General features: G+C 56.3%; 3 protein-coding genes across 4 annotated transcripts in view; 1 reads left to right on the forward strand and 2 right to left on the reverse strand.

The window, feature by feature from the left end:
* The first annotated feature begins 418 nt into the window (after positions 1-418).
* On the forward strand, positions 419-12,812 carry FAM83E (family with sequence similarity 83 member E). Of its 2 annotated transcripts, none has more exons than XM_012460060.2 (6): positions 419-451; positions 605-2,288; positions 3,283-3,450; positions 4,086-4,210; positions 8,640-9,057; positions 11,366-12,812. In XM_012460060.2, the coding sequence occupies exons 2-6, from the start codon at positions 1,815-1,817 to the stop codon at positions 11,642-11,644; spliced, it is 1,464 nt and encodes a 487-aa protein (XP_012315483.2). In that variant the 5' UTR covers positions 419-451; positions 605-1,814; the 3' UTR covers positions 11,645-12,812. The 2 variants fall into 2 exon arrangements, with proteins under 2 accessions (XP_012315483.2, XP_064237148.1); XM_064381078.1 differs by having other exon boundaries at positions 437-480.
* Positions 6,587-7,069, reverse strand: SPACA4 (sperm acrosome associated 4). The gene has a single exon (XM_012460066.2). The coding sequence runs from the start codon at positions 7,067-7,069 to the stop codon at positions 6,686-6,688; it is 384 nt and encodes a 127-aa protein (XP_012315489.2). The 3' UTR covers positions 6,587-6,685.
* A 731-nt stretch (positions 12,813-13,543) lies between the features above and the next one.
* The window catches only part of SULT2B1 (sulfotransferase family 2B member 1), a 47,554-nt gene continuing 35,570 nt past the window's right edge, over positions 13,544-25,527 (reverse strand). Inside the window, exons 4-7 of the mRNA XM_064380774.1 lie at positions 24,013-24,139; positions 21,784-21,878; positions 15,498-15,678; positions 13,544-13,752 (exon numbers count right to left, since the gene is read on the reverse strand). Of these exons, the coding sequence (XP_064236844.1) occupies positions 13,544-13,752; positions 15,498-15,678; positions 21,784-21,878; positions 24,013-24,139 (612 nt within the window). The remainder of the gene's footprint in view (positions 13,753-15,497; positions 15,679-21,783; positions 21,879-24,012; positions 24,140-25,527) is intronic.

Consider the following 25,527-nt stretch of genomic DNA (forward strand, 5'->3'; position numbering starts at 1 on the left):
AAGCCGTGCCAATGAAGACCAGCTTCGGGGAGGGGCCCAGCCCTCCTGCCCCCACCACCCCAGAAGCTCCCTGCCTCCTTCCCAACAGCCAGGTGGCAGGTGTCGGCTTCCTCGGATCGGCCACACCTGCCCCTCCTTGGTGTTGGGATGGTGGGTGGGGTGTGGACCAGGAAGTTTGGGGTGCAGGCAGGGCTTCGGGGAGGGAGGGGCTTCCTGGGAACAGGTGAGGCACTCCCAACTCCTCCCCCCAACACCTGGAAGCTGGAGTCTGAAGGGCCAATCACGCCACCCCCTCCCCGTGAGCAGTGAGCCAGCACTCCGTAAGTAAAAGAAGTCTGAGCCACACCCCCGGACCTCCCGTGGGGGCCCTCCTGTGTTTGCTCAAGGGGCCGGGCTCCCTGGATTTCGGGCTGAGTCCAGAGGCCAGGAAGCACCGTAGAAGGAGAAGCCGGTGAGCTACAGCCCATGTCCTCGGGAAAGGCAAGCGTTGGGAGGGAGGCCCTGGAGCCGGGCTCTCGCCGGTGTGGACGGCCCCCGGCTAGGGGGATGGATGGGGGTGGGGCAGGGAGGCTGGTCGGGCTTGACTCCTTCCTTCTCTTTGCAGCTCCCTGCTGCGGTCTGGAGGAAGCAGCCACCTGGGTTGCTGGGGTTGGAATGACAGGCTGCTGGTTTGCAGGGATCAAGGGTTCAGGGTCCTCGAGGTTGGGTCAGGAGACTCAAGGAGGCCACTGGGGCTTGGGAGAGAGACAGGGCAAGATAAGATATAAGAGAGTGGTCCCCGTCCAGGAAGAAGCGGCCGGGCAGCTGGCGGGGGGAGACAGGATTTAGGTGGAAACCAGGCTGGGGACAGCTTGGTCAGGGCTCTCCACAGATCAGAGGACGGTGGCTGCTTAGGCGGCCCTCAAACCTAGATGGGCAGCCGAGATCACAGACGCGTCCCACAGTCATGGAGACCCCTGTAGCACACGTCACCCTCCACTGCAGCAGCCGGAGGGAGACTTGAGGGTCCCGGGAGCAGGGTCCCCCGTTGACAGGGTAGGGAAGGGTTTGCCGAGACTCTGGCATTTCTCCAAAGTTGAGCAAGCAGGTCCAATGGGGAGGCGTCTTGGCTGGTCTGCGGGTGAGAGCTGGTGAGCAGGAGAAATTCACGGGGCCCACTGATTCAGCCGGAGACAGATGCTCCACCAGGCGGTCTGATACGGGGACTGTCAGTCGGAAGCCATTGGTGTTTGCCAGACAGTGGAAGGACAGTCAGTCGTGCTCTTGGCGGGGGGCAGGCAGGCAGCCTGCCATGCCTTTATGTAAGGACCTTTGGGTGGTTGGAGACAGGCAGACAGCCTGTTGCCTGAAGATGATCAGCTGGTCAGCCTGACCAAATTCAGGACAGCTGAAGGGTCTGGTGGGGCTCTGTGTGACCGGTGGGTTGGAGGCTGTCGTGTGGCTCCAGAGATGGCCAGCTGATGGGTCACACAGTTGGGGATGGTGTCAGGAGGTCAGCCTGACCCGCAGAGACGGCTGGCGGGAAGGTTACGGAGGGCCAGCCAGGGATGGTGCTGGCTGGATGCAGGCAGGTGGCGGGTCTGAGTGGCCTGACACGTTGGGTAGTCGCTTATTTGGACAGTGTGATTGTCAGGACAGTGAGGGAGGGCCTGCTGCTGGGAGCCATTTGGACATCTGCGGGGCCCCTCTGGAGGCCTTGGATGACCACATAGGGTCTGCCTATCAGAACCCCCAGATGGTCACAGTCCCTAAAGACAGCCAGACCCCTGGGGACCCAGTCTCTCACAGTCAGTCCTCCCACCCGAGTGACCCCGATGGCGGCCTCCCAGCTGGCGGCCCTGGAAGAAGTGGACTCCGGTCCCGGGGTGCTGCCCCTGACTGAGGCCAGCTCCAGCTTCCTATATTCTGAGGGCCAGCGGCTGGCCCTGGAGGCTCTACTGAGCAAGGGCGCGGAGGCGTTCCAGGCCTGCATGCGTCGCGAGGAGCTGCAGCCCTTCCTCAGTGCGGATGAGGTCCAGGGCTTGGCAGCAGCAGCTGAAGACTGGACAGTGGCCAGGCAGGAGCCCGGCGGGACGGTAGAGGGAGCCACCACCGCCGATGGGGACGCAAGCAGCCTGAGCTACTGGCCTGGGCAGTCGGAGCAGCCGGCGCCCGTCCTCCGGCTGGGCTGGCCAGTGGACTCTGCGTGGAAGGGCATCACCCGGGCGCAGCTGTACACACAGCCCCCTGGAGAGGGCAAGCCACCCCTCAAGGAGCTGGTGCGGCAGGAGATCCAGGCTGCTCACAAGGTGGGTGTTGTGGGGACTCGGTGTCCATTCCCCAGGCCAGGATGTCCTCATATTCCAGCCCCAGAATGGGGACCCAGGCGTCGCTCCCTTGTCCTCCCAGGACTTCCAACTTTACACCCCTACCCCAAAGGACCCAGGAATCCACACCTTCCAGCCCGAGGACTCAGGTGCCTACTTCCCCAGACCTCATCCTTACTCTCAGAAATAGGGCCCCTCATGGTGGTTCATGCCTGTAATCCAAGCACTTTGGAAGGGAGAGGTGGGTGGATCACCTGAGGTCAGGAGTTCGAGACCATCCCGGCCAACATAAAGAAACCCCATCTCCACTAAAAATATAAAAATTAGATTACAGGTATGGTGTGTGCCTGTAGTCCCAGCTACTCGGGAGGCTGAGGCAGGAGAATGGCTTGAACCCGGGAGGCAGAGGTTGCGGTGAGCCGAGATCGTGCCACTGTACTCCAGTCCTAGCAACAGAGCGAGACTCCGTCTCAAAGAAACAAAAAGCAACCAACAAACAAAAACCAAGCAAACGTGATGTGCGATGACAGTTTTCCAGCATTTAGGGGCCGGGAATCTCAAGGAGGGGCTGGGGTTCTTGTGGAGGGGCAGCGTTTTGCTCATTCGCATGTAGGTGCTATTTGAACAGCAGTGTATGTCTGGGGTCTCCCCTTAGCCCCTGTGAATGTGGAACTCCCAGCCCTCAGAGCACTTTACTCCCAGGTCCCGGACATCAGGCTTCCCATGCCTCTGACTGTCCCCCAGCCGGCCTCCGTTCACACATCCACTTCCCCTCCCCCAGCCAGGGTCCATTCACACATCCACCTCTCTCCCACCCCCAAGCCAGGCTCCGTTCACACATCCACCTGCCTTCCCCCAGCCAGGCTCCGTTCACACATCCACCTGCCCTCCCCCAGCCAGGCTCCGTTCACACATCCACCTCCCCTCCCCCAGCCAGGCTCCGTTCACATTTCCACCTCCCCTCCTCCACCCTCAGCTGGTGGCGGTGGTCATGGACGTCTTCACTGACCCAGACCTGCTTTTGGACTTGGTGGACGCCGCCACGCGCCGATGGGTACCTGTCTACCTGCTCCTGGACCACCAGCAGCTGCCTGCCTTCCTGGCACTGGCCCAGCAGCTCGGGGTGAACCCCTGGGCCACAGAGGTAGGGGTTGGGACAGGGGGACCAGTAAGTCCCCATTCCCCTGGCTTGGGGGTGGTGAGGGGAGACCCTTCCATGGAGCCCCAGGCCATTGAGATGGATGCTAGCAGGGGCCGTGGATCTGACCCACGGCAGTGGGAAAGTAGGAGTGGGCATTCCCAAGGGGTCTTGAGTCACTGAGTTTGGGGTATCCCCAAGAAACGCCTGAGGGTCGATATCAGTGGCTCTGAAGAAGCTGAGACAGATACTACTTCTTTTTTGGTGGGGGGAGAGAGAGATAGAGTCTTGCCCTGTCGCCCAGGATCTCAGCTCGCTGCAACCTCTGCCTTCTGGGTTCAAATGATTCTCCTGCCTCAGATTCCACAGCAGCTGGGATTACAGGCACGCGCCACCACGCCCAGCTAATTTTTGTAATTTTAGTAGAGATGGGATTTCGCCATGTTGGCCAGGCTGGTCTCGAACTCCTGACCTCAGGTGATCCACCCACCGCTGCCTCCCAAAGTGCTGGCATTACAAGCATGAGCCACCGCGCCCAGCCTTGGACAGATACTTCTGTCTGGTAGAACCAGCCTGGAGGGACCCTGAATCCATGGGGTAGGCCTCAGCAAGGGTGCGCCCTCCACTCCCCACACCAACAGAACGTGGACATCCGCGTCGTGCGGGGCTGCAGCTTCCAGAGCCGCTGGCGACGGCAGGTGAGCGGCGCCATGCGGGAGAAGTTTGTGCTGCTGGACGGCGAGAGGGTCATCTCAGGATCCTACAGGTATAGCCCCCACCCCGCCCCCCACCTCCCAGCGTCCTGTAACCACACTCTCCCTCCGTGTTTCAGAGGACAGCTGGCAGCCCTTGCCCAGGCCTCTCTTTTCTTACCTGTATAATGGGGGCGAAAGACCCTTCCCTGGGGAGGAGGTGGGTGCCGGGGCCGGCCCTGGTGCTGACCCGTCTAGTGGCCTTGGGTAAGTCTGTTTCTCTTTGACCCTGTGTTTTCTTATTTGGAAAACTGGGCAAGGTTTGGGGGTGGGGTTTGTTCAAAATCAGGAGCACCTGGATTGGGATCTAAGCTCTGCCTTTGGTAAACAACTCCACCTAGGCCAGGTGCGGTGGCTCACGCCTGTAATCCCAGCACTTTGGGAGGCCAAGGTGGGTGGGTCACGAGGTCAGGAGTTTGAGACCAGCCTGGTCAATATGGTGAAACCCCATCTCTACTAAAAATACAAAAATTAGCCAGGTGTGGTGGTGGGTGCCTGTAATCCCAGCTACTCAGGAGGCTGAGGCAGAATTGCTTTAATACGGGAGATGAAGGTTGCAGTGAGCTGAGATTGCGCCACTGCACTCTAGCCTGCGTGACAAGAGCGAAACTCCATCTCAAAAAAAAAAAAAAAAAATGGCCCTGCATGGTGGCTCATGCCTGTAATCCCAGCACTTTAAGAGGCCAAGGCAGGCGGATCAGCTGAGGACAGGAGTTCAAGACCAGCCTAGCCAACATGGTGACACCCCCATCTCCCCAGCTACTTGGGAGGTTGAGGCAGGAGAATCACTTGAACCCAGGAGACAGAGGCTGCAGTGAGCCAAGATCATGCCAGTGCACTCCAGCCTGGGAGACAGAGTGAGATTCAGTCGCAAAAAAACACACAAAAACAAACTCCAAGTAATACCAGCACCTACCTCATAGGGTCACAGCACAGTGTGGGAGGAGAGGCGTGTGACCTCCGGGATCAGACTTTTCAAATTCTAACTCTGTCAGTTCCTCGCTGTGTGGCCTCAGGCAACTTGCTTCACCCATCTGTGCCTTGGTTTCCCCCCTACATCAAGGGCTGATAGGGTTAGAGCCTCTGGAACCAGGTCCCTTAACAGGGCTAGCACCCACGCTTGGGCTGGCTGAGTCTTTATTGCGGGGCTGCTGGGTGCATTGTGGGAGATTGCTCGGCATCTTCAGCCTCAGCCCAGCAGAGGGCAGTAGCATCACACGCCCCACACCTGCCGTGCTCCCTGCCAATTAGAGCAACTGAAAACCTCTTCAGAAGGCACAGATGCCTGCTGGGGAGCGCAAGTGCCCAGCTGAGAGCTATGCTCAGGATCAGTGGCTTTCAACCTTGTGCGTGCACCACGATCCCTGGGAGCGCTTGTTAAACACAGCTTTTGTAGCAGATAATTCAGGAAATGGAAAAGGAGAAAGAAAAAGGAAGAAGGTCAGGCACGGTAGCTCATGCCTGCACTTTGGAAGGCTGAGGTGGGAGGATCGCTTGAGCCCAGGACCTCAAGACCAGCCTGGGTGACACGGCAGGACCCCCGTCTCTATAAGAATTAAATACAAATTAGTCAGGCGTGGTGGTGCGCACTTGTATTCCCAGCTACTCGGGAGGCTGAGGTGGGAGGATCGCTTGAGCCCGGGAGGTAGAGGCTGCAGTGAGCCAAGATTGCACCACTGCACTCCAGCCTGGGCAGCAGAGTAAACTGTTTCAAGAGAAAGGAAGGGAGGGAGGGAGGGAGGAAGGGAGGGACGAGGGAGGAAGGAAGGAGAGAAAATAACACACTCCCATGCCCACTCCCGTTCATCGTGCCTAGAACAGGGCCTGAGAATCTGCATTTTCAGTGAGTTCCCACTTGCTGCTGCTGCTGTTTCTGGTCCAGGGACCACATTTCGAGAACCAGTGGAATTGAGACTGGGATGCTTGGAAGAGTGCTGACCTTCCCAGCTTTGCGTGAGGATTCAGTGGCATGTGACATAAGACAGGCTTGGCCATGTGCCGTGGCTCACACCTGTAATCCCAACACTTTGGGAGGCTGAGGTGGGAGGATCAACTGAGCCCAGGAATCCGAGACCAGCCTGGGCAACATAGATGGACCTTATCGTACCAAAAAAAAAAAAAAAAGAAAAAAAAAAGAAAAAGAAGAGAATGCTCCATAAACATCAGCTGTCATTTATTATGAGATATATGTATATATCTTTTACCGTATTTCATGGACTCTAAGGTGCTATCAATGGAAAGAAGCATACTGATTGAAATGTGAGAAGCTCTGCCTCTTGGAACCAGTGAAATAGAGTAGTACCATCAGACCCACAGGCCGAGCTCCCCTGCCACTCAATCAGGCCTGGGGGTGATTCTCAGAGCACCGGGCTCCTGGTGGACAGCCTTGGAAGGGATGGCCTCTCTGGCCATTTCGTGGGTGAAGGAGATGGGGACATGGGGGGCGGCGGATCTAGGGGACCAGCCCCAGGCCCTGTCCTCCCTGTTGGTCACAGCAAACGTGGAGGAAGCAGCATGCCCAGCCCCAGTGCCAGGCTGGTGGTGGCCCCTGCAGTCTGGCTGCTGGCAGGGCCTGGGGCTCTGTTGCACAGGCGGCCAGCGCAGCAGGTGGTGGTGAGGCTGTAGGTGACGCCCTTGTAGCTGACGGGTTCCTCACGGCCGCAGCTGGTGGCTTGCACGCAGCCTTTGTTGATGACTGGACTGGTGCCTGGGGCGACCCCGTGGCCCATGAAGCAGTCCTCATCATCACCACAGCTCATGGGGGTGCCGGGACACTGCGTGGAGTCGGTTAGCTCACAGAAGATGCAGTCCTTGACACCCGTTGTGCCTGGGGTCAGAGCCATCACCAGAAGCAGCAGCCAGCCCAGGACCATGGTGGCCTGGTGACGTTGACACTGCCCCAGCCAGGCCGCAGGCTTCCCGGACCTCCCAGAACGCCTCCTGCCCACAGGACTTGGGTCTTGGTCCTGGCCTCCGAGAGTCAGTGCCTGGACTGTCCTCCGTTCCCGATGCTCTGCGTCCCTCTAGGTCCTGGGGATAGAGGGGAGTGGTGGCTGCTGCCACCACTCACAAGTCTGTGAATGGAATGAGTGACCTCACAGACCCCTCAGGGTTCCTACTGGCTGCTTTGGGGATGAGGTCACAGGTGAGAGGAGTGAGTGTCACAATCCAAGGGGTAGCCTGCCCAAGTCTTACAACAATCCCTGTGAGAGTCTGGAAGTGAATTCCATCTCTTTCCAAGGAAGAAAACTGAAGCACTGAGGTGTTCCTAAGTGGGGACCAGGTAGAGCCCAGGTTTAAACTCCAGTCGGATTCCAGATAAGGTATTTTTTTTGTTTTTTTTTTTTTTGAGATGGAGTCTCACTCTGTTACCCAGGCTGGAGTGCAGTGGGATCTTGGCTCACTGCAACCTCCACCTCCTGAATTCAAGTGATTCTCCTGCCTCAGCCTCCTGAGTAGCTGGGATTATAAGCATGCACCACCATGCCCGGGTAATTTCTCTATTTTTAGTAGAGATAGGGTTTTCACCATGTTGGTCAGGCTGGTCTCAAACTCCTGATTTTGTGATCTACCTCAGTCTCTCAAAGTGCAGGGATTACAGGATTACAGGCATGAGCCATTGTGCCTGGCTTTTTTTTTTTTTTTTTTTTTTTGGGACAGGGTCTTGCTCTGTTGCCCAGGCTGAAATGCAGTGGTATGATCATGGCTTACTGCAGCCTCAGTCTCCCAGGCTCAGCCAGGCACGGTGGCTCATGCCTGTAATCCCAGCACTTTGGGAGGCTGAGGTAGGTGGATCACCTGAGGTCAGGAGTTTGAGACCAACCTAGCCAACGTGGTGACATCTCGTCTCTACTAAAAATACAAAAAAATAGTTGGCCGTGGTGGCGGGCGCCTGCAATCCCAGCTACTCAGGAGGCTGATGCAGGAGATTCACTTGAACTCAGGAGGTGGAAGTTGCAGTGAGCCAAGATTGTGCCATTGTACTCCAGCCTGGGCAGCAGAAACTCTCAAAAAAAATTTTTTTTCCCAGGCTCAAGGGATCCTCCCACCTCAGTCTCCCAAGTGGCTGGGAGTGCAGGCGTTTGCTACCACACCTGGCTGTTGTTTTTGATTTTTTGTAGAGACAGGGTCTCGCCATGTTGCCCAGGCTGGTGTCAAACTCCTGGGCTCGAGCAACCCTCCTGCCTCAGCCTCCCAAAGTGTGAGCCACCGTGCCTAGCCATGATTATAATACAAGTGTCTTAACTTGGGCTGTCTTCACACCAGCCCTCGGGGGTAGGGACTTCAGTTCTCCCCATTCTACAAACCAGGAAGCTGAGGCTGGAGAGGTCAGGACTCGCCTGAGGTCCTACGGCCTCCCCTGGGACCCGGCTGGGGGTGGGGGCAGGGCTGGGCCTTCGGGGGTGTCACGGAGACCCTGACCCCTCACTCCCCGGCCCACAGCTTCACGTGGAGTGACGCCCGCCTGCACCGAGGCCTGGTGACCCTGCTGACCGGTGAAATCGTCGACTCCTTCAGCCTTGAGTTCCGGACACTGTATGCGACCTCCTGGCCGCTCCCACCTGCACCCCCCCAGGGACCCTCAGTCATGGGGGGCCTGCAGCGGGGCCACAGCCCGCACCGCGTGTCCCGCCGCCGCTCTGTGGCCCCCGCATCGCCTCCGCCGCCTGACAACCTGCTGGCCCACCGCCTGGCCGCCTGCCGAGTGTCCCCTGCCGCCCCGGGGCCGGCACTCAGTGACATCCTAAGGAGCATGCAGCGCGCCCGGACCTCCAGCGGTCCCCCGGCCCGGCCCAGCCGCTCCCTGTGGGACCTAAGCCGCCTGTCCCAGCTGTCTGGCTCCAGTGATGGGGACAATGAGGTAAGACTTTGTGGCTGGTGCCAGAAGAGATGGAGCCCAGAAAGGGGAGGGCGTTTGTCCAGGGTTGTGTAGCCTGGCTCCGGGGACCCTGCTCCAAGCCACAGAGCAGGAGGCGTTTTCTGAGGGCCTGTGCTCTAGATTCCTAATGCCATCGTTTGTTCATTTCCTGCATCCCTACTGTGTGCCGGGCAGGTGGTGCTGGGTGGTGTGCGGCAGAGACAGGAGAGCCCTGGGTGCAAATCCTGGCATGACACACTAGGTAGGGGGTGGGGGGAAGCCAAGGACTTGACTTCTCTGAACCTCAGTATCTTCATCTAGGAATGGGTAGAGCATTCTGGGTTTGGCTGGGGGAGGAAATCATATGGCTAAATGAAATAGAGCCGTAATGATACAATAATACATTCCTGGAACAGGGAGTTCGAGACCAGCCTGGCCAAGGTGGTGAAACCCTGTCTCTACTAAAAATACAGAAAGATTAGCTGGGTGTGGTGGGCACACCTGCAGTCCCAGCTACTCGGGAGGCTAAGGCAGGAGAATCAGTAGCAGTGAGCCGAGATCGTTCCACTGCACTCTAGCCTGGCAACAGAGTGAGACTGTCTCAAAATAGTAATAATAATAAACAATAAATAGGCCAGTTATGGTGGCTCACGCCTGTAATCCCATGGGAGGCTGAGGCGGGCGGATCATGAGGTCAGGAGTTGGAGACCAGCCTGGCTAACATAGTGAAACCCTGTCTCTACTAAAAATACAGAAATTAGCTGGGCGTGGTGGCATGCGCCTGTCATGCCAGCTACTTAGGAGGCTGAGGCAGGAGAATCACTTGAACCCAGGAGGCGGAGGTTGCAGTGAGCTGAGATAATGCCATTGCACTCCAGTCTGGGCGACAGAATAAGACTCCATCTAATAAATAAATAAATTCCTGAAGTGGAATTTATTTATTTTGTGACATCCTCATCCCAGGCCAGGAAGGACACATTCTTTTTCTTCTCTCTCTTTTTTTTTTTTTGAGGTAAGATCTTGCTCTGAAATATCCTGGGAATCAAGAATTGTCCCCCTCCATCCCAGGCAAGGAAGGCTCCTAGCTGGAGAGGAGACGGGGGATGGGCAGGGGCAAGGTCCTCACCTCCACCTGGTTCTGAGTGCCCTCACCCAGCATCCCCTCCCTGGGCAAATATTTGCTCCCCCTGGCAGATGCCAGTGCTTCCGGTTCCTCCCCAGCTGCAGAGGTGGGGACCCAGCTCCCTGTCCCCTCTGTAGGTTGTGCGGGGTCCCAGGCCTGCCCTCTCACTTCCCCACTTCCCTCTCTGGCTTCCTTCACCGTCCTCCTTGCCTGCCTCCTCCTCTGCAGCCCGATCCTTTCTATCCCTCCTCCCGCTGCCTTCCTGCCTCTGCCCCCTCCCCTCCTCCTTCCCCTTTCACCCCCTCTGTCTCCTCTCACTCCTTCCTGGCTCCCTTCCTCCCGCCTCTCCTTTTTTTCTCCTCTCTCACCTTCTCCCTTACCCCTTCCTCCTCCTCTCACCTTTTCTTTTTGGAGACAGGGTTTCACTCTGTCTTCCAGGCTAGATTGCAGTGGCGTGATCTCGGCTCACTGTAGCCTCAACCTCCTGGAATCAAGTGATCCTCCCACCTCAGCCTCCCAAGTAGCTAGGATTACAGGTGCATCTATCACACCCAGCTAATTTTTGTATTTTTTATAGAGATGAGGTCTCACGGTGTTGCCCAGGTTGGTCTCGAACTCCTGAGCTTAAGCAATCCAAAGTGCTGGGATTAGAGGCATGAGCCATCACACCCAGCCTCCATCTCTCACCCCCTCTCCTCTCTTCCCTCCCTTCCCTCCCTCATCCTCTCCTTCCACCTACCTCACATTCTCTTTCACTTTCTTTTTTGTTTTGTTTTTTGAGACTGAGTCTCGCTCTGTCACCCAGGCTGGAGTGCAGTGGTGAGATCTCAACTCACTGCCACTGATTCTACTGCAACCTCTGCCTTCCGGGTTCAAGCGATTCTCCTGTCTTAACCACCCAAGTAGCTGGGATTACAGGTGCCCGCCACCGCGCCCAGCTAATTTTTCTATTTTTAGTAGAGATGGGGTTTCACCATATTGGCCAGGCTGGTCTCAAACTCCTGACCTCAAGTGATCCACCCGCCTCTGCCTCCCAAAGTGCTGGGATTACAGGTGGGAGCCACTGCGCCCGGCTGTCTGTCACTTTCCCTGTTTCTCTCTTGCCTCACCTCCTGCCTTCCCTGGCTCTGGGATGCCCCCAGGTCCCTACCCCAGCCTCCTCTCACCTCCTTCTCTTTCCCTCCACAGCTCAAGAAGTCCTGGGGCTCCAAGGACACCCCAGCCAAGGCTCTGATGAGGCAGCGGGGCACGGGAGGAGGCCCCCGGGGGGAGGCAGACTCCCGACTTCCGCTGCCATGGCCCCAGCCCTGGGGCAGTGCCCTGCCCCTGCCCCCTACCCGCCATCTCCGCTATATGTCCCCAGCCCAAAGGCGGCTCGGTGGCGATGCTACATTGAAACTTCCTGAGCCCAGAGGCATCAGGCCTTCAGACTGGGTCCCCCAGCCAGGAGTTGGGGGGCCACCCTGACCAGGAGTCCAAGCCAAATCTGCTGGCCCACCCAAGGAGCAGAGCCAGACGACTGTCAGCTCAGAGCCCCCTGCCGTGCTGCCCTGCCTTGGATGAGGCTTCTGGCCTCGGTGTAAACAGAGGGTTGGTCTTGCCTTGTTCTGCAACTTAGGACCGGCTGGGCGTGGCGGCGCATGCCTGTGATCCCGGCATTTCAGAAGGCTGAGGTGGGAGGGTTGCTTGAGGCCAGGAGTTGCGGACCAGCCTGGGCAAGACAGTGAGACCCCATCTCTACAATAAATAAAACAAATCAGCTGGGTGTGGTGGCACATGCCTGTAGTCCCAGCTACTCGGGAGGCTGAGGTGGGAGGGTCGGTTGAGCTCAGGAGGTAGAGGGAGCAGTGAGCCAAAATCATGCCATTGTGCTCCAGCCTGGGCGACAGAACAAGACTCCATCACAGCTTGGACTGTCTCCTAAAAAAAAAAAAGCCTGGTTAGGTGGCTCACTCCTGTTATCCCAGCACTTTAGGAGGCTGAAGGCAGGTGTATCACCAGAGGTCAGGAGTTCAAGACCAACCTGACCAACATGGTGAAACCCCATCTCTAACCTAAATACAAAAACTAGCCGGGCGTGGTGGTGGTGGACACCTGTAATACCAGATACTTGGGAGGCCAAGACGGGAGAATTGCTTGAACCTGGGAGGCAGAGGTTGCAGCGAGCCAAGATCACACTATTGCACTCCAGCCTTGGCAACAGAACAAGACTCCATCTCAAAAAAAAAAAAAAAAGGACTTGGGCAAGCCCATTGCCTGCACCGGACCTCAGTGTCACAGCCCAGAAAATGGGCTGGAAGTGTCCGCCAGCTGCAGATCCTACAAAGCACAGGCGCCGCTCCCGAGGGTCAGGCCTTCCTGAGGAGAGGCCGGCTCGGGCCCCGAGCTGGAGCTGTGGCGGGAAGATGAGGAGTTGCTGCCAAGCATGCTGTGCCCAGGAGCTGTGGGGAAACTGAGGCAAGGAGCTGAATAATGAGGGACTGGTAGTGCAGCCACAGCCGCTGGGGAAAGGGGTGGGTGGCGGGACTTTCTGTGGGTGCTGAGGGGGCAGGTCTGCCGGAGCTCCGCTTTATCTCTGCTTGGAATAAAACTGCTTTATGTCAAAAACATGTTACCACAGCCTGGCTCTGAATCCAGGAGTCCACAATCCAGCCCCCTCCTCCTTCAGACCCAGAAGTCCAGACCTCAAACCCTCCTCCCTCAGACCCAGGAGTCCAGGCCCCAGACCCTCCTCCTTCAGACACAGGGATCCAGGCCCCAGCCCCTCTTCCCTCAGACACAGGGATCCAGGCCCCAGCCCCTCTTCCCTCAGACACAGGGATCCAGGCCCCAGCCCCTCCTCCCTCAGACCCAGGAGTCCAGGGCCCAGACCCTCCTCCTTCAGACACAGGGATCCAGGGCCCCAGCCCCTCCTCCCTCAGACCCAGGAGTCCAGGTTCCCAGCCCTCCTCCCTCAGACCCAGGAGTCCAGGTCCCCAGCCCCTCCTCCCTCAGACCTAGGGGTCCCTACCTTCAGCCCCTCCTCCCTCAGACCCAGGAGCCCAGACCCCACACCATTTTTTCTCAGACCCAGGAGTCCAGGCCCCCAGCCCCTCCTTCACACCCAGGAATCTAGACCCCCAGCCCGTCTTTCCTCAGACTCTGGAGTCCAGGCCCCAGCCCCTCCTCCCTCAGACCGGGGAGTCAGGCCCCGTCCCGGGAGGTGGGATACCCAGCGCTGGGTTCCTGCAGCACCTTTGCGTCCGGGTGGAGCTTCTGAGCTGGGGACCCTCCGGAGGCCTTGGTGTGGATTCTCCACGCCCCGCTGCACGCCCTGCCACCTCCACAGCACATCAAGGAACCTGGGCAGAAGCGACGTGTTTATTCTCAGGGTCGCGGGTGCGAGGGCTCAGAGGGCTGGCTGGGGCCGGGACTGCGGCCGGGGCTGGGGCTGGGCTCAGGGGCCGGGCTGGCGTCCTCCTCCGGGTCTTCGTCCCAGGGGAAGGTCGGCATCCCCTGCATCTGCTTGCGGTAGACGCGATCGAATGCTTCGCTTTGGGCCACCGTGAAGTGGTTCTTCCAGTCGCCGCAGACTCCTGGAGGGGAGGGGGGATTGGGGTGAGGAGCCTCTGGGGAGCACCACGCCCCTACGTCCCACATTCCAGCACCCTCTTTCCTCCTCCCGGCCCTTGCCGAGCTGTTCCCTGTGCCAGAAACTCCGTCACCCTCCACCTTGCCCCTTTTGTGTACTTTGGTGACAGAGTCTTGGCCTGTCCACCAGTCACCTGGCGCCGTTCTCACCTCGGGCCTCACTGGCCCCGCTCCTGCAGGCTTCCTGCCGTCCTCCCCTTATCCAGGACCCCTTAAGTCTCTGCCCGGAACCTCTGTCTCCACCCCGCAATTCCTGCCCACCTTATAGCCCGTGTCACCTCCTCTGCGATCAGTTCCAACCCTCCCCTGCTAGAACGAGGCCAACTGTTTCAAAAGCCTCAGTTTTCTTTTTTGCTTTCTTTCTTTCTTTTTTTTTTTTTGAGACAGAGTCTCATTGTGTTGCCAGGCTGGAGTGCAGTGGTGTGATCTTGGCTCACTGCAACCTCCGCCTCCCGGGTTCAAGGGATTCTCCTGCCTCAGCCTCCCGAGTAGCTGGGACTACAGGCATCTGCCACCATGCCCGGCTAATTTTTGTATTTTTACTAGAGATGGGGGTTTCACCATGTTGGTCAGGCTGGTCTCGAACTCCTTACCTCGTGATCCACCAGCCTCGGCCTCCCAAAGTGCTGGGATTACAGGTGTGAGCCACTGCACCTGGCCTCCCATATCCACACTCTAATCCTTGGAACCTGTGAATATGTGACCTTATGTGGCAAAAGGGATTTTGCAGATAATTAAATTAAGCTAAAGATCTGGAGATGGGGAGGGAACCCTGAAATATCTGGGCGGGCTCAGTGTCACCCTCACGTGGGTCCCTGTAAAAGGGAGGAAGGGCCGGATGCGGTGGCTCACGCCTGTAATCCCAGCACTTTGGGAGGCCGAGGCGGGTGGATCACGAGGTCAGGAGTTCAAAACCAGCTGGGCCAAGATGGTGAAACACTCTCTCTACTAAAAATACAAAAATTATCCAGGTGCAGTGGCGGGCACCTGTAATCCCGGCTACTCGGGAGACTGAGGCAGGAGAATCACTTGAACCTGGGAGGTGGAGGCTGTGGTGAGCTGAGATCACACCACTGCACTCCTGGGCAACAAGGGCAAAACTCTGTCTCTACTAAAATACAAAAATTAGCTGCGTGTGCCAGCAGTCCCAGCTGCTTGGGAGGCTGAGGCAGGAGAATCGCTTGAACCTGGAAGGCAGAGGTTGCAGTGAGCCGAGACTGAGACCCTGCACTCCAGCCTGGGCGACAGAGCGAGACTGTCTCAAAAGGAAGGAGAGAGAGCAAGTAAACGTGTGTTGTTGTGAGCCCTGCAGTTTGTGGTGTTTTGTTACAGCAGGAGAAAGAAAAGACTATGCCGCAGCCTGAGCCCGTGACCCGGCGCTTGAGTATTTCTGCAGTGAACACGACTGTGAAGGGGGATTCACAGAGACTCTTAATCTCCCCTCAGGTAGATCTGCAGCGTTCCTGGAGGTGCTCTCGTTGGGGGTTCTCTGGGTGGGAAGGCCTCGGGTGGCCGGCACGTGTGCCGAGCCAGTGCTAAGCCCTGTGTGTTGTCAGCCCTGGGGCCACAGTGCCCCCCGTTCACCCAGTGCTACAGCTGGGTGAGAAACAAGCCCAGAGAGGTCAAGTAACTCGCAGGTCACACAGCCGGGCGGTGCCTAGTGGGCTCCGAACCCCAGAGCCCCCCGCACCTTTCCGGAGGAAGGCCCCACGGCGGTGGTCCAGCAGGCTGGGGGGCAGCAGCGTGTAATTGGACATGGTGTTGGCCTTCATGGCGCTGAAGGTCGAGTGCGCCACGACGGAGCCCAGCGCCTCCTCGCCCAGTGGATGGCCCAGGAACTCACAGATGCGCTGCACAGAGCCCTGTAAGTCCTGCGGGCAGAGAAGAGGGGTCAGCGGAGGGATGGCGCCCCAGCCAAGGAAGGGGCGTGGCACCTGGGGTCTGGATGTCCAAGTCCTAACCTTTTTGCCTCAGGTTCCCCAACTCCAAGCTGAGTTTCTGTCTTTGGAGGGTTCTCCAAAGGCAGGGAGGGAGGGAATAGGGGGGCTTGGAGCAGAGGTCAGAGCAGGAGGCAGAGGTCAGTGTGCCCCCTTACCCGGAATCACCCTTCTTTGAGTTAGAGACAGGCACTGGCTGGTCTACATCTCCACCTCTTTCTTTTTTTTTTTTTTTGAGATGGAGTCTCATTCTGTTACCCAGGATGGAGTGCAGTGGCGTGATCTTGGCTCACTGCAACCTCCGCCTCCTGGGTTCAAGCGATTCTCCTGCCTCAGCCTCCCAAGCAACTGGGACTATAGGCGTGTGCCACCACGCCCAGCTAGTTTTTGTATTTTTAGTAGAGATGGGGTTTCACCAAGTTGGCCAGGATGGTCTGGATCTCTTGACCTCGTGATCCGCCTGCCTCGGCCTCCCAAAGTGCTGGGATTACAAGTGTGAGCCACCGTGCCCGGCCTAATTTTTGTATTTTTAGTAGAGACGGGGTTTCACCAAGTTGGCCAGGATGGTCTGGATCTCTTGACCTCGTGATCCACCCGCCTCGGCCTCCCAAAGTGCTGGGATTACAGGCGTGAGTCACCGCGCTCTGGCTGGTCTACATCTCAAACCTGCCTCTCCCCTAGGCCCCTTTGCAGGATGGCCCCACCAACCACCCAGGAGCCTGGCCTCCCTCTCTGGGTACCCATCACCCCCAAACCCTGTTCGTCATCAGCCCTGTCCCTCCCTGCCTGCCTCCCCTTACCACGTCCCTTCCTCTGTGTCCCAATAGCCTCGCACTGCTTGGTGCTCCTCCTCCCCTTTCTGGTCCCACGCCCCAGCCTGCTCCTCCACAGCCTCCCTGCCTCCAGTCTCCATCCCCCTCCAGCTCTTCCCCCACAGCCAAGCTGACCCTGCTCCTCACTGGCTCCCAACTCTCCCATGGCTCCTGAGTACCCTGGGACAGAGTCCCAGACCCACACCCAGCTTTTAAGAACAGCTGTGGGCTGGGCACAGTGGCTCATGGCTGTAATCCCAGCACTTTGGGAGGCTGAGACGGGCGGATCACTTGATGTCGGGAGTTCAAGACCAGCCTGGCCAACAAGGTGAAACGCTGTCTCTACTAACAATATAAAAATCATCTGGGTGTGGTGGTGGGTACCTGTAATTCCAGCTACCCAGGAGACTGAGGCAAGAGAATTGTTTGAACTGGGAGGTGGAGGTTGCAGTGACCTAAGGTCCCACCACTGTACTCCAGCCTGGGTGACAGAGTGAGACTCTGTCTCAAAAACAAAACAAAACAATAATAGACATGGTCTGGTCTCAGCTCTTCCAGTCCCTCTCCCACCCTCTCCCTCTCCTTTTGGGATTCACCATTTCCTATACATTCCTCCCCCAGGCCCTGGCACGGGACCTCCAGAAGGGCCCACTGCCACGGCTGCAGCTCAAATACTACCTTCCTTACTGAGCACCTACTGTGTACCAAGCTCTGGTCCGAGCCCCCCATGTATTTGTGCCGATCCTGCCATCAGCTTTGCAAGGGAAGTGTTATTATCTCAATTGGTAAACAGAGGCCCAGAGAGGGAGAGACACTTGTCCAAGGTTACACAGCCAGAGAGGAGCTCAGGCTCCTGAAGCCCTTAGTCTTTAACTCTGCCTCTTTGCCCTTTTTTTTTTTTGAGACAGAGTTTCGCCCTTGTTGCCCAGGCTGGAGTGCAATGGCATGATCTCGGCTCACCAATCTCTGCCTCCCAGGTTCAAGTGATTCTCTTGCCTTAGCCTCCCAAGTAGCTGTGGCTACAGGCATGCGCCGCCATGCCCGGCTAATTTTGTATTTTTAGTAGAGATGGAGTTTCTCCTTGTTGGTCAGGCTGGTCTCGAACTTCTGACCTCAGGTGATCCACCTGCCTTGACCTCCCAAAGTGCTGGGATTACAATGAGACTGAGTATCGCTCTGTCGCCCAGGCTGGAGTGCAGTGGTGCTATCTTGGCTCACTGCCACCTCCTCCTTCTGGGTTCAAGCGATCCTCCTGCCTCAGTCTCCCAAGTAGCTGGGATTATAGGCATGCACCACCATGCCTGGCTATTTTTTGCATTTTTAGTAGAGACAGGGTTTTACCACGTTGGGCAGGCTGGTCTTGAACTCCTGACCTCAAGTGATCTGCCTACTTTAGCCTCCCAAAGTGCTGGGATTACAGGCATGAGCCACCGCGCCCGGCCCTTGCTACCTTCTGATACGCAGTGCCCAGCATGGTCAGCCCTCTGGTCAGCTCCGCCAACTTCATGGCTTCAGTTTTCCAGGTCACTCCTGGTTTCATAACCTTCCATCTCTTTACCTTCTTGAACCATTGACGTGTCCCAGAAATTCTAACATGTGGGCGGCGCCTCACACCCAGGGGCAGCCCAGAAGCTCCGTTAGGCTCTGTGGCCCAGTTCTGGCCTTGGAGAAGAAAGCTTGCTGAGAATGAGGGGGAGGAGTAGTGACAACACCTTTTCTGGAGCTTTCCATTAAAAGAAAGTTACCAGGGTGGAAAAAAATAAGCACAGAGTCTGCAGGCAAAAGCCACGTGCCTTGGGCAGATTACCAACCCTCTCTTAAGTTACAAACCTCCAGTCTCCTCCTCGATAAAAGAGGGATAATAACATTTAGGAAAACCATATAAAATTACTTTTTTTTTTGGATACAGAGTCTTGCTCTGTCACTGAGGCTGGAGTGCAATGGCATGATCTTGGCTGACCACAACCTCCCCCTCCTGGGTTCAAGTGATTCTCCTGCCTCAGTTTCCTGAGTAGCTGGAATTACAAGCACCCACCACCATGCCAGGCTAATTTTTTGCATTTTTAGTAGAGACGGGGTTTCACCGTGTTGGCCAGGCTGCTCTCGAACTCCTGACCTCAAGTGATCCACCTGCCTTGGTCATGTCTGGCCCTGTTTTTTTTTTCTTTTTTTTTGAGATGAAGTTTCGCTTTTGTTACCCAGGCTGGAGTGCAATGGCGTGATCTCTGCTCACTGCAGCCTCTGTCTTCCGGGTTCAAGCAACTCTCCTGCCTCAGCCTCCCGAGTACCTGGGATTACACGCGTGCACCACCACGTCCAGCTAATTTTGTATTTTTAGTAGAGACGGGGTTTCTATGTTGGTCAGGCTGGTCTCGAACTCCCAACCTCAGGTGATCCGCCCACCTCGGCCTCCCAAAGTGCTGGGATTACAGGCGTGAGCCACCGCACCCAGCCTTTGTTTTTAATTTTAAAATTATTTTTATTTTTGTAGAGATGGAGTCTCACTTATGTTGCACAGGCTGGAGTGCAGGGACTCTTTACAGGCGAGAACCCACTGCTGATCAGCACGGGAGAGTTCTGACCTGCTCCGTTTCTGACCTGGGAGGGTTCCCCCTCTCCTTTTGCAAACTGGCATAGTGCACTATAGCCCAGGACTCCTGGGCTCAAGCGATCCTCCTGCCTCAGCCTCTCACGTAGCTGGGACTACAGGCGCGCACCACCAGGCCCGGCCCAGCCTCCTCCTTGCAGCTATAGCCGTAGTCGTTCTTCAAAGCCCCTTCTTCCAGGGAGCCTTTCTTGATGGTCCCAGTCAGTAAGGATCTCTCTCCTCTACATTCCCGCCCCAGGGATATTCGATGGGCCCAGCTAGGATCCCAGTGGAAGCTTGTCGCTCTTTCTTTTCTTTCCTTTAATTTTTTCTTTCTTTTTCTTTCCCTCCTTCCCTCCCTCCCTCCCTCCCTTCCTTCCTTCCTGATGGAGTTTCTCTCTTGTTGTCCAGGCTGGAGTACAATGGCACAATCTCAGCTCACTGCAACCTCTGCCTCCCGAGTTCAAGTGATTCTCCTGCCTCAGCCTTGCGAGTAGCTGGGATTACAGGCATGCACCATCGGGTGTGGCTAATTTTGTATTTTTAGTAGAGATGGGATTTCTCCATGATGGTCAGGCTGGTCTTGAACTCCCCACCTCAGGTGATCTCCCCACCTTGGCCTCCCAAAGCCAAGGATTACAGGTGTGAGCCACTGCACCCTCCCTGCCTGCCTGCCTTCCTCCCTCCCTTCCTTCCTCCATCCTCCACTATCTCCTTCCTCTCTTCCTCCCTTCCATTCCCTTCCTCCCCTTCCTCCCCTCCCTTCCCTTCCAAGATCCTAGTCTAAGCTCCAAAGGCTCTTTCCTTCCACTGTTTCCCTTCTCTCTTCCCTTCTCCCTTCTCTTCCTTCCCTTCCTTCTTGATAGAGTCCCCCTCTGTCACCCAGACTGCAGTGCAGTGGTGCGATCTTGGCTCACTGCAACCTCCGCCTCCCAGGTTGAACCAATTCTCGTGCCTTAGCCTCCCGACTAGCTGGGATTACAGGTGCACGCCACCACTCCTGGTTAATTTTCATATTTTTAGTAGAGACAGGGTTTCATCATACTGGTCAGGCTGGTCTCGAACTCCTGACCTCTGGTGATCTGCCCACCTTGGCCTCCCAAAGAGCTGGGATTACAGGTGTGAGCCACCGCATCCAGCCCTTCCTCTGCGTTTCAAGTCCTGACCATCGCTGCAGCTTACCCACCATCTGTCATCTGATCGCCTACCCTGTTCAGAGCCCACCTACGGCTCCCACCTACTCAGAGCAAAGCCATAGTCCTTATGACAGCCCTGTTCCTTCTCTGACCTCCTCTCACGCCCGTGCCCGCCCCTTCCCTCACTTGGCTCTGGCCACACTGATCTCTTTGCTGTCCTTAAAATACATCAAGGACCAGCCTGGGCAACATAGTAAGACCCCTACTTCTAAAAATTATTTTTTAATTAACGGGATATGGTGGCCCAGGCCTATAGATCTAACTACTCGGGAGGTCTAGGCAGGAGGATTGCTTGATCCCAGGAGGTCGAGGCTGCAGTGAGTCATTACTGTACCACTGCACTCCAGCCTGGGCCACAGAGCAAGACCTCATCTCTTTCTCTCTCTCTTTTTCTTTTTTTTTGAGATGGAGTTTCTATTGTGTTGCCCAGAGAATGCAGTGGCACAATCTCAGCTCACTGCAACCTACACCTCCCAGATTCAAGCAATTCTCCTGTCTCAGGTTCCTGAGTAGCTGGGATTACGGGCAGGCATCTGCCACCATACCCGGCTAATTTTTTTTTTTCTTTTTTTTTTTTTGTATTTTTAGTAGAGACAGAGTTTCACCACATTGGCCAGGCTGGTCTTGAACTCCTGACCTCAGGTGATCCACCTGCCTTGGCCTCCCAAACTGCTAGGATTACAGGTGTGAGCCACTGTGCCAGGCTCTTTTTTTTTTTTTTTTTTTCCTGAGATGGAGTCTTACTCTGTCACCCAGGCTGGAGTGCAGTGGTGTGATCTCAGCTCACTACAACCTCCACCTCCCAGATTGAAGCCATTCCCCTGCCTCAGCCTCCTGAGTAGCTAAGACTACAGGCACATGCCACTGTGCCTGGCTAATTTTTGTATTTTTAGTAGAGATGGGGGTTTCACTATGTTGGCCAGGCTGGTCTCGAACTCCCAACCTCAAGTGATCTGCCTGCCTTGGGCTCCCAAAGTGCTGGGATTACAGGTGTGAGCCACTGCTCTCTCTCTCTTCTGAGACAGGATTTTGCTGTGTGGCCCAGGCTGGAGTACAGTGGCACCATCACAGCTCATTGTGGCCTCGACCTCTTGGGCTCAAGGGATCCTCCCACCTCAGCCTCCCAAAGCTTTGGGATTACAGGCGTGAGCCACCGAGTCCGGCCAACCCCCCGGGTTAGATCTCGCCCCTGCCCGCCCATTCCTCATCTTCCTTCCAGCTGGCCTTCGCTCCTCAGCTCCTCTGCCCCGCTGGCCTGCTGTGTGGTTTGGGGATTTTGTCTGTGGTCCCTGCTCACCACTCTGTGTGTTCTGTTCCGGCTGTATCCCCAGGGCTGGCGCATTGCGTGGGGAAGCGGAGGGGTCCTGAGACCCGCGGGAAGGGGAGAGATGGGGTGTGAGCAGAGGGCGTGGGGGACGCTGCACCTGGCGGGGGTCAGACTCACCTGCTGCAGCTCCTCGTAGGTGATAAATAGGAAGTTGTCTTTGCCCTGCATCCGAAGCCAGCCCTTAATGTGGTCGAACCAGGAGCCAAATTGCACTGTGGGCAGAAGGACAAGAGGGGTGAGGGCGGAGTGGCAGGGTCCCCGCAGACCCCCTGGGGGCTCATCCCTTCCCTTCCGTCTTGATAGGGTCTCGCTCTGTTGCCCTGAAGCAGAAAGGACTCAGGGCAGACATTTTTTTTTTTTCTTGATACGGAGTTTCACTCTGTCGCCCAGGCTGGGGTGCGGTGGCGCGATCTCAGCTCACTGAAACCTCTGTCTCCCAGGTTCAAGAGATTCTCCTGCCTCAGCCTCCCGCGTAGCCAGAATTACACACAGGCGCTTGCCACCACGCCTGCTTAAGACAGCTGGACGCCCTCCCTCTAGGCCCTCACATCTCCACCAAGTTCAGGGCTCTTCCAACCTGCTTCTCTCCTGGTCGCCCATCTTGGGGGGCCCTGGTTTATCTGTCCATCCAGTCCCCCTCCTCCGCACACCCGGATTTCCCGCCAAAGGTAGCAGAGAAAGGAACACGGGGCCGAGGACCGCTGCCTTTCTTAGTACCTGGGGATCATGTCCTTCTGTTTGCTTGTCTCTCTCTGTCTCTCTCTGACTCTGTCTCTCTTTCTGAATTTATGTCCTTATCTCTTTTTATTTTTAATTCTTATTTATTTATTTATTTTTTTTTTTGAGCAGGAATCTCGCTCTTATCACGCAGGCTGGAGTGCCATTGTTCGATCTTGGCTCACTGCAACCTCTGCCTCCCGGGTTCAAGCAATTCTTCTGCCTCAGCCTCCTGCGTAGCTGGGATTACAGGCTCCCACCACCATACTCGGTTCATTTTTGTATTTTTAGTAGAGACGGGGTTTCACTGTATTGGCCAGGCTGGTCTTTCTTGGCCAGGCAGGTCTTGAACTCCTGGCCTCCTGCTCCGCCCGCCTTGGCCTCCCAAAGTGTTGGGATTACAGGCATGAGCCACTGCCCCAGGCCTGTTTATTTAATATTTTTGAGATAGGGTCTCACTCTGTTGCCCAGGCTGGAGTGCGGTAGTGTGATCTCTGCTCACTGCAACCTCCCCCATGGAATCGAGCGAGCCTCCCACTTCAGCCTCCTGAGTAGCTGGGATTACAGGCATGTGCCATGACGCCCAGCTAATTTTTGTATTTTTAGTAGAAATGGGGTTTCACCACGTTGGCCAGGCTGGTCTTGAACTACTGACCTCAAGTGAGCCGCCTGCCTTGGTCTCCCAAATTGCTGGGATTACAGGCGTGAGCCACTGCACTGGGCCCCTGTCTTTTTTTTTTTTTTTTTTTTTGAGATGAAGTTTCGCTCTTGTTGCCCAGGCTGCAGTGTAATAGTGAGATCTCTGCTCATTGCAACCTCCGCTTCCCAGGCTCAAGCGATTCTCCTGCCTCAGCCTCCTGAGTAGCTGGGATTACAGGTATGCACCACCACACCTGGCTAATTTTATATTTTTAGTATTTTTTTTTTTCTTTTGAGACGGAATTTCGCTCTTGTTACCCAGGCTGGAGTGCAATGGCGGGATCTCGGCTCACCGCAACCTCCGCTTCCTGGGTTCAGGCAATTCTCCTGCCTCAGCCTCCTGAGTAGCTGGGATTACAGGCACGAGCCACTATGCCCAGCTAATTTTTTGTATTTTTAGTAGAGACAGGGTTTCACCATGTTGACCAGGATGGTCTCGATCTCTTGACCTCGTGATCCACCCACCTCGGCCTCCCAAAGTGCTGGGATTACAGGCTTGAGCCACCGCGCCCGGCCCTAATTTTATATTTTTAATAGAGACGGGGTTTCTCCACGTTAGTCAAGCTGGTCTGGAACTCACAACCTCAGGTGATCCGCCCACCTCGGCCTCCCAAGGTGCTGGGATTACAGGTGTGAGCCACCGCGGTGCCCGGCTCCCTGTCTCTTTTTGTTGTCCTCTCTCAGTCTTTCTGTATTTGTGTCTCTCCCTGTCTCTGTCTCCTCTTCTCTGTCCCCTGCTTGTCCCACGTCTCTCAGTCTCTCCCTCTGTCTCTGCATCTCCTGGTCGCCTGCTCTCTGTCTCTGCAGCCCCTTTTGATGCCCTGTGTCTCTGCCTCTCTCCCTTTCTTACGCCTCCTCTGTCCCTCTGCCCATCCGGGTCCTCTGGGGGCTCCTTCCCAGCCCTCCTGCCCTGCTCTGCCCCGTCCTCACCTTCGCCTTTGAGGAAGTCCCGCAGGAACTGGTTGGGCGTTCCCGGGTCCTTTAACTGTCCAGCGATCTTGGAGTAATGATAGAGGGAGACCACGACGTCCCGGGGGTTCCGGCCCATGTAGATCACCTGCGTGCAGACGATGGGGAGAGGGGAGAAGGCGTCAGACACAGGCAGGACCCTGGCCCCTGAGGCTTCCTGCCCTCGCGCCCCCTCTCTTCTGACCCTGAAGCAGGAAGGACTCAGGGCAGACTGTTTTTTTGAGATGGAGTCTCACTCTGTCGCTCAGGCTGGAGTGCAATGATGGGGTCTTGACTCATTGCAACCTTCGCCTCCTGGGTTCAAGCGATTCTGCTGCCTCAGCCTCCTGACCTCAAGATATCTGCCCGCCTCGGACTCCCAAAGTGCTGGGATTACAGGCATGAGCCACCATGCCCAGCCTATTCTTATTTTTTAGAAACAAGGTCTTGTAGGCTGGGCACGGTGGCTCACGCCTGTAATCCCAGCACTTTAGGAGGCCGAGGTGGGTGGATTACCTGGGGTCAAGAGTTTGAGACCAGCCTGGCCAACATTGTGAAACCCTGTCTCTACTAAAAATACAAAAAATTAGCCAGGCATGGTGGTGGGTGCCTGTATTCCCAGCTATTTGGGAGGCTGAGGCAGGAGAATTGCTTGAACCCGGGAGGCAGAGGTTGCAGTGAGCCGAGTTTGCACCATTGCACTCTAGCCTGGGCAACAAGAGCAAAACTCCGTCTCAAAAAAAAAAAAGAAAAAAGAGTGGCTGGGTGCGGTGGCTCATGCCTGTAATCCCAGCACTTTGGGAGGCTGAGGTGGGAGGATCACAAGGTCAGGAGATCAAGACCATCCTGGCTAACAGGGTGAAACCCCGTTTCTACTAGAAATACAAAAATTAACCGGGCGTGGTGGCACGTGCCTGTAATCCCAACTACTGGGGAGGCTGAGGCAGGCAAATCGCTTGAACCCAGGAGGCGGAGGTTGCAATGAGTTGAGACTGTGCCATTGCACTCCAGCCTGGGCGACAGAGCAAGACTCTGTCTAAAAAAAAAGAAAGAAAGAAAGAAAAAAGAAAAGATACAGGGTCTTGTTCTGTCCTTGAGGCTGGAGTGCAGTGGCACAATCATGGCTCCCTGCAGCCTCAACCTCCCAGGCTCAAGTGATCCTCCCACTTCAGCCTCCCAAGTAGCTGGGACTACAGGTGCATGTCACTACACCTGACTAATTTTTAATTTTTTTTGTAGAGATGGGTGTTACTGAGTTGCCCGGGCTGGTCTCGAACTCCTGCACTCAAGCGATCTGCCCACCTCGGCCTCTGAAAGTGAGGAATTCCAGGTGTGAGCGTCCGCGCCCAGCCCACTTGCCGGATTTTCATGTTTTCTTTAATTGTAATTGACTATAACCCGGGAGTTGAGCAGCTTTGCTGAATGCCCGTGATTTCTGCTAAGTCGTTGAGCCTGAGGGTGGTCTTGGGGACTTCCCGATTGCAGTGCCCCTCTTTG

The sequence above is a fragment of the Aotus nancymaae genome, unplaced genomic scaffold (genome assembly GCF_030222135.1).
Source record: "Aotus nancymaae isolate 86718 unplaced genomic scaffold, 86718_ANA_hifiasm-v0.15.2.pri h1tg000028l, whole genome shotgun sequence".
NCBI classification, from domain to species: domain Eukaryota; kingdom Metazoa; phylum Chordata; class Mammalia; order Primates; family Aotidae; genus Aotus; species Aotus nancymaae.